This window comes from Electrona antarctica, assembly GCF_951216825.1.
Source record: "Electrona antarctica genome assembly, chromosome: 23".
NCBI classification, from domain to species: domain Eukaryota; kingdom Metazoa; phylum Chordata; class Actinopteri; order Myctophiformes; family Myctophidae; genus Electrona; species Electrona antarctica.
Window position 1 is genome coordinate 5,022,983 of NC_136804.1, and position 11,396 is coordinate 5,034,378.

The 11,396-nt window shown below is 42.8% G+C and overlaps 1 protein-coding gene across 2 annotated transcripts in view; it reads right to left on the reverse strand.

Moving 5' to 3' along the window:
- large1 (LARGE xylosyl- and glucuronyltransferase 1) overlaps positions 1–11,396 on the reverse strand; it is a 199,182-nt gene that overhangs the window by 160,061 nt on the left and 27,725 nt on the right. For both annotated transcript variants that reach the window (XM_079493719.1, XM_079493720.1), the window contains exon 2: positions 6,835–7,034. In XM_079493719.1, the coding sequence (XP_079349845.1) occupies positions 6,835–6,940 (106 nt within the window). In that variant the 5' untranslated portion in view covers positions 6,941–7,034. The remainder of the gene's footprint in view (positions 1–6,834; positions 7,035–11,396) is intronic.

Consider the following 11,396-nt stretch of genomic DNA (forward strand, 5'->3'; position numbering starts at 1 on the left):
TAGACTATAACACACACACACACACACACACACACACACACACACACACAGACACAGACACAGACACAGACACAGACACAGACACACACACACACACACACACACACACACACACACACACACACACACACACACACACACACACACACACACACACACAGCTGGGTGCCAACAATGGTCCCTCCACAACGACTCTCCCGCAGACGCATCGATCCCAGAGTATCAATGTGCACGAAACGATCCCCAAAGAGCTATCGTGTAGAACGCTGGTTTGCAAACATTATCATGTCAAGGACCCTCATATTGATTTGTATTTGGCCAAGAACCCCAATTTGTACAGATTTTATGCCAGGGAATTTATGAAAGAGTCAACATTTTTTCACAAATGATTATAGAAGCGCTACAAGCTCATGTTAGCTCATGTTAGCTCAATGAGCTCATGTTATTTTCGAGTAGCCAAAGCATTTTAAAGGGCTTTAGTGTTTAGCCCATTTTGGGGCGGGAACCCCTTTTGGTGTTTTAAACATTGTGTTTTCATTTGGCTATTGAAAAATAGCAGATCTACAAGCTCGTAGCGCGCCACCGAGTGGCGCGCTACGAGCTTGTAGGTCTGCTATTTTTGAAAAATCTTGAAAATGTAGCGCAGATCTTTGAATATTCTTTCAGAGCGAACATTTTCAACTCAAATCTTTCCCCTGGAAAAGAATATTTTCAGACGGGGGTCGGCGGCCAAATTCATGTAATTTTTGGGGGTCCTTGACATGAAAAAGGTTGAGCAGCAATGACATAGAAACATAGTTTTTTTTTTCAGAAAACGGTCAGGATTTTAGATTTTGTAGAATCGTTCCCAGGTCAAAATGGGTGAAACTGTTCCTCATTTTGCCCAGGAACCCCTTCAAGGACCCCACTACAGAGACAGAGCAGAAGAAATACAACCACCCTCACCCCCGGATATAGAAATATCCTTCTGTGTCTGTTGGATGATGAACAAAGTCTTCGCTAATAACTGAGCAATCCCCCAGTCGGCGATGCCCGGTGTACTTAACCCATTTTGACCTGAGATCAGATTCTAAAAATGTCTTGTACATCCTGACAGTTTTCCGAAAAAGCTATGTTTCCATGTCAGTCGTTCTTCGATTTTTCAAAAATAGCAGACCTACAAGCTCGTAGCGCGCCACTCGGTGGCGCGCTATGAGCTTGTAGATCTGCTATTTTTCAATAGCTAAAGCACAACATAATGCTAACACCAAAAAGGGGTTCCCGCCAAGAATGGGTTAATCGCCTAAAGAGCCCAAGTCATCCGGAGGACACAGACAGTCATTTACACATCCGAGCGACCAGAGGTAATGTTTTTTTGTTCTTCTCCTTTGCATGATGTCCCCAGAGTGGCCACTGGCCAACTCTCACTTTTTTTTTGTTAGCTATTTGAAAGACTCTCCTCCAGGTTCTGAAAGCCCAGACCCACCCCAGAGGGTTCAACTTGCAGCCTTGAAAAGGAACTTAAAATTAATTGGGTGAGAAGGTCAGAATGGCTAAGTAATGAACAAGAGTTGTGATTAATGAGAAAGAGACTAGTCGTTTCTCCCCCACTCAGGGAGGGGAATCTTTTGTTCGGGAAATTAGTGTCTGCGTGTTCCTCGGAGCTCCCAGGCATATAGCCGAGGGGGCTGGTAAGAATGTAAGATGTGTTTGTTTGTATATCTGCTTCTGCGATGGGATATCGGGAGAGAAAACAACACTTGATTTCATCTATTTTTTTTCCTACTGGAGTCAACACATTACAGTACCACTGAGATACAGTATACCCTAAACAAAACAAAAAAAAAACATGCATGAACAATAATAACTACACCAAATGAGATTGCAGCTGTATACCGTGTTGGGTTAACCAATTTTTTACCTGAGATCAGATTCTAAAAAAATGTCTTCTACATCCTGACTGTTTTCTGAAAAAGCTATGTTTCTATGTCAGTGGTTCTTCGATTTTTCAAAAATAGCAGACCTACGAGCTCGTAGCGCGCCACTCGGTGGCGCGCTACGAGCTTGTAGATCTGCTATTTTTTCAATAGCTAACGCATAACATGATGCTAACACCAAAAGGGGTTCCCGCCCAAAATGGGTTAAAACAGCATCAGCACAATAGGCGTCGTGTTAGTGGGGCCAGGAGGAGACGTTAGTGATGCATTTCTCCAGGAAGAAATATAATTCAGTCATTATCTAATCCTGCAGCATAATTTGAGTCCCCCGCTTTTTCCCCGATACCTCATTCCCAGTACAGGGTCAGTGTCTGAGGCAGCTCCAGAGTGCAGCTCATCCGGACAGAGTACAAAAGCTCTCTCTCTCTCTCTCTCTCTCTCTCTAAAGAGAGACAGAAAGAAGATAGAGAGACAGAGTGAAAGTAAGGCAGAGTGAAAGGGAAAAGATGAAATGGAAGTGAGCAGAAAGTGGAATTGGTAGGAGGAACGAGTCGGGCAGCAGAGAGGAGAGAGAGACAGACAGAGAGAGAGAGAGAGACAGACAGACAGAGAGAGAGAGAGAGAGACAGACAGACAGACAGACAGAGAGAGAGACAGAGTGAAAGTAAGGCAGAGTGAAAGGGAAAAGATGAAATGGAAGCGAGCAGAAAGTGGAATTGGTAGGAAGAACAGCAGAGAGGAGAGAGAGACAGACAGAGAGAGAGAGAGACAGACGGACTGTGTGAAAGACACGGGTAGGGACAGTGTGCCTGGGCCGTCTCACACATCCAGGGCTCACCTACAGCGGATGCTCTCCCTTCAAGCCAGGGCCCTTTCACAAGTTATCACACTCCACAGCGAGAACTCCCTGCTGCCAGGAGTTTACTGCCAAATCAAATAATTACTTTGCAGACCTTGGTGACTATTGCATTATGGGAACTCATTCACATGTACCATGGACTCCAGCGACTGTGACCCCCCCCCCCCCCCCCGAAGTCAAAATTGTCAATTTAATCATAATTAATAATGGCACACTGCAACGGAATTTCAATCCTCCAAGACAAAGTCATTAAAATGGTCTGGGGGAAGTAATCAACTTTGGACAGGCCTCAGTAATTCATTAATATACCACCTCGAGAGGAAAAAGCAGGGAAAAAAGGGGTGACTTTGTTTACTAGAAAAGTCTGTCGCTCTGCTCAAACTTTCAGGGTAAAGCAGAGTGTCATGCTGGCTAAAGCTAGTGTCATAACATCAGATAGGAGACACGTCTACATGCTGTCATAAACATTCTTATTTGGGCTTATTGTGGCTCAGCTAGAACCAGACTCCGCCGGTTTGTGGCTGTATCGAGTTCATACGCTCCCTCCTCCTACCTGCATCTGGTTGCGAACGCAGTGAGCATTTACTATGAGACCCAGCAGATCCTGTCTGTGTGTGTGTGTGTGTGTGTGTGTCACGCTGTAACACCACCCGCCCACCACCAGAGGGCGCAACTGTATCACACACAAAAACACACACACACATGCACGCGCACACGCACGCACGCACGCACACACGCACACACACACAAAACTTAACTTAAAAGGAAAAACTTTAAAAGGAAAAACTTTAAAAGAAATTAACTTAAAAAAAAAAAAACTTAAAAAGGAAGAACTTTAAAAGGAAAAACTTAACTTAAAAAAAAAACTAAACTTAAAAAAAAAAGGAACTTAAAAAAAAACCTTAAAAAATTACGTAATTTATTCTAATTGTTGTTTTTGCAATTTACGAGCTGCGTTCGCTTCCCGCGTTCGCACGTCTTACTTGTCTCTCTCAAGCAGAAACGATGAACCCGAAGCAGTGGGACAAAAATCTGATATCTCCATAATAATAATTTCGAGTTGTATATAGTCTTGTTGTAATCTGAATCTGAATCCCCCACCCACCCCCGTTTCCCCTCACTGTATGTGTTTCTTTTCCCTTTTTACCTCCCATGATGATTTCTTTTTGACTATATACAGTATATAGTAGTGTATATTCGTACGTCTCTAAATGTTTTTGATGAATTGAAAATGGTGGTGCCCTATTGTAAACAAGTGTAATGCTTTATGGTGTCGTCCACTCACTGTTAACAGTTTTTGTATCGAGTTGTACTTGAAATGTACTGTAATTCTGCAAACTGTTAATAAATCAATCAATCAATCAATTGTTAGGTCGTGTTTACATGTGCGCGGCTGTGGCACAGCTTCAATAGGTCATCAGTCTCGCGTTGATCCCGCCCGCCTCTAGCGGCCACATAGTCAAAGTCAAAAGTCAAAGTCATACGATTTGTCACACACGTTACCGCAGTGAAATTTGTTCTCCGCATTTGACCCATCTCTTGGAGCGGTGAGCCGCGCTCGGGAATCATTTGATTAGTAGATTTGACCCCCCAATCCAACCCTTTGATGCTGAGGGCCAAGCAGGGAGGCATTGGGTCCCATTTTTACAGTCTTTGGTATGACCCGGCTGGGGATCGAACCCCGACCTCCCAGTTTCAGGGCGGACACTCTAACCACAAGGCCACTGTCTAGCGGCCGCATATCGCTCCGATCAGCACTGGTTCCGAGTACATCGTCTCCACCCGAGAGAGACCAGATGGGAAGCAGGAGGAGGAACTCACTACTGCCACCATCTGGCGGAGTCAGGTTAGCTCAGCTAAGGAACCGTATTTAGATGCTGTGACAAAACGGTAATGGCACCTGAGCCAGTTAGTGTTCACTCTACCAGCTCAGTGGCTGTGTGTGGTGGCTGTGGAGTGTTCGCCCGGGAGACTGGGAGGTCAGGGTTCAATCATCGGCAGAGTCATGACAAAGACTATAAAAATGGTACGCCAATGCCTCCCTGCTTGACCCTTCAGCATCAAGGGACATTGCATTGTGGGTAACCCCCTACTAGTGTCATGTGTAGGCGGTGTACTTGTACATCGAGCTGCCTCATGCCGCAGAGACAGAAGACAGGCTCCTTAGTCCTCACGTACAAAGGCACGGACACCTCGTGATGTCCCTCGGTTGAATATCCATAATGGCATAAGTTGTGTACTGTACTGTACTGTACTGTACTGTACTGTACTGTACTGTACTGTACTGTACTGTACTGTACTGTACTGTACTGTACTGTATCATTAACCCATTTAGGCCTGAGCTCGATTCTACAAATGTCTTCTGAAAACCCCTGTGTTTCTATGTCGTTCTCAAACATTTTCATGTCAAGGACCCCCAAAAATATATGTAATTGTCCGCCGACCCCCCCCCCCCCATCTGAAAATATGTTGTTCCAGGGACCCTCCCAGTTTCAAATTTGAGTTGAAAACGTTCGCTCTGAGAGAATATATATTCAAAGATTTGCGCCACATTTTCGATTTTGCAAAAAAAGGCAGACCTACAAGTTCATAGCGCGGCACTCGGTGCCTCGCTATGAACTTGTAGATCTGCTATTTTTCAGTAGCTAAAGTATAACATACTGCTTAAGCCATTTTGGGCGGGAACCCCTTTTGGTGTTAGCATTATGTTATGCTTTAGCTATTGAAAAATAGCAGACCTACAAGCTCATAGCGCGCCACCGAGTGGCACGCTACGAGCTTGTAGGTCTGCTATTTTTGAAAAATCGAAGAACGACTGACATAGAAGCATAGCTTTTTCAGAAAACTGTCAGGATGTAGAAGTCATTTTTAGAATCTGATCTCAGGTCAAAATGGGTTAAAACACCAAAAGGGGTTCCCGCCCAAAATGGGCTAAAGGGGCATGATGAAACCCTACAGTGATTTTGTACTTTGTGTTTTTGCGGTATGTTTTTTTTACCCTGAACAAAATGACAAATTCAGCCTGCCTCAAACTCCATCCCCCTTTATAGCATAAATCTCTCACAAATGTGCAATTCAGGCATTTAGCAGATGCTCTTTATCCAGCGTGACTTACAAAGTGTGAGCTCGGAGTAACAGGATGGAATTAAGAGTGCTATAAAACATAACAAGTCTAACTTAACAGACAAGACATTAAACCTGGCATGTACTGCATATAAATGCCGGTAGAAATATGTATCTATGCAATACACCTACTCTAGCATCTATGCATTCTAAATATACCCGGCATTCTATCTATCATTTCCATGAAACCTGTGTGTGCGCACGTCTGTGCACGCATGCATGGTTTTGTGTGTGCATGGGTGTGTTGTAGGCATTAAACGATACTCAACTCACGATACGTATCACGATATGAGGTTCACGATTTTTTTTTAAATGATTTATCTTTCCCCCAAGCTTTTTTCACAATTTGTATTTAATTACATTGCAAAAGTAGCATTACTTTTCATGTAAAGTTACTTAATTTCTGTGCAACAACTGTAAACATGCTTTCATGTTTAAACCTAGATCGAGTTAACATTTCTTCTTTTCTTTGATGTAGACCTATTTGACAGTGCAGAAACATAATTGCCTTCCTTGATGTATTAATGAGCATCAATAACGACCATCACCTGTGTCACAGTCTCACAGACACATACAGCTCCCCTCTGCAGGCCTCTACTACTGAAAGTGAATGCATGGAGTCTGTCTCATTTCTCTCCAAAAGCATGTGAATATGATGGAATATGATTACAGCTCACATTTCATATCACACACTAGCCCCCCCTAAAAAAAAGAATCAATATTATTTGTTTAATAAATCGATACATATCGTCGGGATATAATATCGATATACGATATATCGTTACATGCCTAGTGTGTTGTGTCAACTTTAGAACCATTATAAATCCACAAATCAACAAAACACACGTAAAACATCACAAACTGACAATGATGGATGCAAACAGATTTCCCCAAGTAAAGTGTTTTGACATGAACCTGGCCCTGATGTGTGTTTACCTTGAAAGTTCCCGGCGGACAGATAGAGCCAGGTGAGCGCGGGGATGAAGAGCAGGGCGAGAGACGCCGCCAGGAACTTCCTGCGCCCACGACACATTCCCAGCATCCCTCTGGGTGCCAAAGCGTGTTGGGTGGGGAAAAAAGAGAGGCGAGGTGACCTCTATGTGGGCAGCAACTGTTGTCCGGGTCGATGCATGGCACTATCCGAGGGGAAGAAGAGGGTAGAACAATAGCAGAGGTTAACCGTTTTGCCGCCAGTCACGTGGAAAACGAGAACCTACTCTACCTACCTTCTCCGCCAAACGCGAGAAAGCTGTGAACTAGCTTTTAATCGCTTTTTGATCCGTTTTCGATCGTTAGCTGATATTGCTAACGCAACCAAACACTCTGGGACACAAACACACAATGGCCGCGGCCATTTTGAAGATGCGCGCGCATCCACTTGCACTGTCTGCTCTGTCTTCAGATGGCTGTATCTCGGAACTGACATTGGAGGGGCAGATTTGGCCCAGACAAGCGTTTTCAACGGCCTGTAGCAGGCGCTGTGATACTATTACTCGCGGTCCACTTTTTCCACCACCGACCGAGAGAACAAGCACCAGTGATGTCAACACACACGGAATTGTTTCATAGTAAGATGCGATTACGGATATTTGGTTATTCAAAGTTAAGTGTTACGCGCGATAAAACCCTGGCAGTACGCTATCGATGGATGAATTAATGCCGGCGGTAATTGGGTTTTAAAGACCACCGCACCTTGGGCTTGAGCTGATCAGCGCACATTGCCGCTTCTGTTCTGGCCTTGTACACAGCCCGCACGCATTAGGATATGACATATCTGAGCAAAAAAGAAGTATTTTTAACTATTCATTCCTATAGACCAATTATTTGTTTACAAACATTGGGACTGGGCGCACGGGTGACTGTTTCATGTAATCAATTCCCAACAGACCCTAGGAGACATTTATACTTCAAAGCCCAACAGTATTACGCACAGAGAACAGCTGATATACAAGCTCACATTGCATCGCAGATGCGACTGTTGTGAGCGTAGAGGTCTGCGTGCGCGACACCATCGCGGGACGATGCCGTGTTCATGAGCGCACCTCCCGTTCTTATGACAGCGACTGGAGGTGTGGTTTTGAGGATAACTGTTTTGAATTGCTATTATTGTTCAAACACAACAGAAACCAAGGATTATATATTTCAAGGGCGAGAGATCCTAATCATTCTTCCTCCACACCGTGAGAAAAACAGCATCTGAAAGTTTGATGGGGCATTTTTTACACGTGAGTGCAGTTAGAACTTTTCCATTGCATCTTATGAGAGGTGGTGTTCTTCTGCTGCCTTTATGCGCGCGCATGCTGTTTGTTATCAGTGTGACGTCGTCTGATAAGGCGTCTATTCAGCTGCAGTACTGTCAATTATAGAGACAAACCAATGTCGGCTTTAGGGGTCCAATGCCTAGACCACAGATAGGCAACGTTTTTATTTATTTTTTAATTACACTTTTGAGTGACGAAGAAGATTACACCCAGAAATCACGTGATCATAACTTTTTCATGGCGGTTTAGCATAATGTTAACCCATTTAGACCCGACGTCGACATTTTCTGAAAAACAGATGTTTCTATATCAGTGGTTCTCAATATTTCATGTCAAGGACCCCAAAAATTATATGTAATATGACGCTGACCCCCCCCCCATCTGAAAATATGTTGTTCCAGGGACCCTCCAGAAGCAAAGATTTGAGTTAAAAACTGAAACTCTAAAAGAATATATATTCAAAGATTTGAGGCACATTTTCACGATTTTTCAAAAATAGCAGACCTACAAGAGCTTGTAGATCTGCTATTTTTCAATAGCTAAGGTATAACATAATGCTTCAAACACCAAAAGGGGTTCCCGCCCAAAATGGATTAAAGGATTCATAACAAATGTTCCACATTTAACTGCCCATAACTATGTAACGGAGCATCTGGATTCTCTAAAACTCTTGTCTTTTTCATACGATCGGTGAGTGGATTGTGGTGGAGAAAAATATTCTATAGGTCCTCAAAGGGTAGTAAAAAAGCTTGCTGGCAAGAGCAGCCATAGACAATGTTTTAACTCTGGGAGTGGATGATTGAAAGAGAGAAAAAAGGGTAAAAAATTTAAAAATCTTGTTGGAAAAACATTAAACCTGTAATAAAAAAAATCCCCTAAAAATAAGCAACTGTCGTGATCGTGACAGCTCAGTACACATATAGGCTGGCTGCATAACCCATTTTTGGCGGGAACCCCTTTTGGTGTTTTAAACATTATGTTATGTTTTAGCTATTGAAAAATTAGCAGATATACAAGCTCATACTCGCTACGAGCTTGTAGGTCTGCTATTTTTTGAAAAATCGTGAAAATATTCATTTCAGAAAACTGGAGGATTTAGAAGATTTTTTTTTAATTTCGAGGTCAGGCCTAAATGGGTATTGCAGATAGGCCTACATATGGCATGGACAAAAAATAACTAATTAGGGATGGGAATTATCCAAATCAGGTTAATTTTGGCAGCTTTATGCTTCCATACTCCAATAACCTCTTGTTTTATTAAGGGACCAAGAAGTCACGAAGTGACTTTGGTCACTTATTGTTTTTGTGTTTTTAAGGGACCAAGAAGTCACAAAGTGACTTTGGTCACTTATTGTTTTTGTGTTTATTTTTCTTCTCCTTCTCCTCCTTCCGCCAAAAATAGCTGTTCTGGGGAAACGCGGTAATCTGGTAGAGGGCCATGCCAAACGGTGACTGCAAAGCCCATGACAATTGGCCAAATGGTGGCGCTATAGCGCTAAATTGAAAATGCAAACTTTGAACGTGCATAGCTCATGAACCATTTGACCGTTGGCAATGACACTTTGATACACATATGTCTCCTCATGCCGAACAACTTTCGTGTTCTGACTTTTGACCTCTGACCTTTAGATCACCCACCATTTTGAATTATATGAAAAACAGTTAAAATGTATCTCCTCCCAGGATCTTTGATCAAAATGCACAAAAACGTCTACACGTGAACTTTGGACCTATACGGACAAATAATCGTAGTACATTTCTTTTAAGTCAAAAAATGAAGTTTTTATGAGCCAATGAAAATTGCTGTTTTGTGAAAATTCTTCTTTTGTCCCTAATACATAAATGCAGCGTCATATGCTTTTGCAACTGTACAGTATGGTAGAGGGTCATGCCAAATAGCACTGAAAGCGTACAAAGAGAAGTTTGTACGTGAAAACACACTGTAGTAATGGATAAAGACCAGAAACGTTGTTACCAAAAATACTGGATGATGTTACTGTTTAGAATGAGTCAACTGACTGTGTCTGCATATCTCAGTCGGTAGAGCTCTCACCTTTGGATCACAGGGTCACTGGTTCAAATCCAGGTAGCTACAACTCAGCCTGTGATTCTTATTTGTGCATATTGTTCTTATTGCGTATTGTCTTCTTTCTTGGTCCCGCCTTATCGCTGCTTGCAGCTATATTTGTTGTTTGTTTGTTTTTTGTGTTTTTACTTTATTTGATGATTCTCTTTAGCCTGCTGGCACATCCAGCCCTGAATTAATTAACCCATTTAGGCCTGACCTCGATATTTTAAAAAAAAACTAAATCGTTTTTTTCAAAAATAGCAGACCTACAAGCTTGTAGCTATGAGCTTGTAGATCTGATATTTTTCAATAGCTAAATTATAACATAATGTTTAAAGAGCTTTGTTCCATAATGTTACTCCTGCGAATGTTAAAGATCTTTGAGAGGAAACTGGAGGACGCAGTCGATATGAACATACAAACGCCACTCACTTGGGGTTCGAACCCACGACCTTGCTGTTGAGGCAACGTGCTAACCACTACCACCCGAGCAATAGAGGGTATATGCGCGTGACATCATCATCATACCCGTGGAAGTTATGCGGGAACGCCTACAGAGTGGAAAAAAACTACTTTCTGGCCTTTACAGCCCCATACATCCAAACAGAAAAGTCCTATTTGATTGCATAATTTGCATTAAATTACTTTAAACAACCTTAAATTCACTTTGCCACTCACTTTGCCACTCGATCTGCCATTCACTTTATGCATGTGCATACCCTCTATAACTGATCACAGCGCACAATTGATCGCCTTCTGGAAAAAAAGTTACCCCTTTTGGTGTTAGCATTATGTTATGCTTTAGCTATTGAAAAATAGCAGATCTACAAGCTCATAGTGCGCCACCGAGTGGCGCGCTACGAGCTTGTAGGTCTGCTATTTTTGAAAAATCGAAGAACGACTGACATAGAAACATAGCTTTTTCAGAAAACTGTCCGGATGTAGAAGACATTTTTTAGAATCTGATCTCAGGTCAAAATGGGTTAAAATCTGGCTAGAGTTTACGTAGATGGCACCTTTCTCAGACCAGTGAAAATGAACAGCTTTGTCGGCTACAGTGAGTCCTGCCAAGGCGCGGGCGGCACTGCTAGCGTGGCAGGGAACGGAGACGTGGAGCATACAATACACAGGCTCCGTCAGGGGAGGGAGAGGCAAGCTTCCTCCCCTGT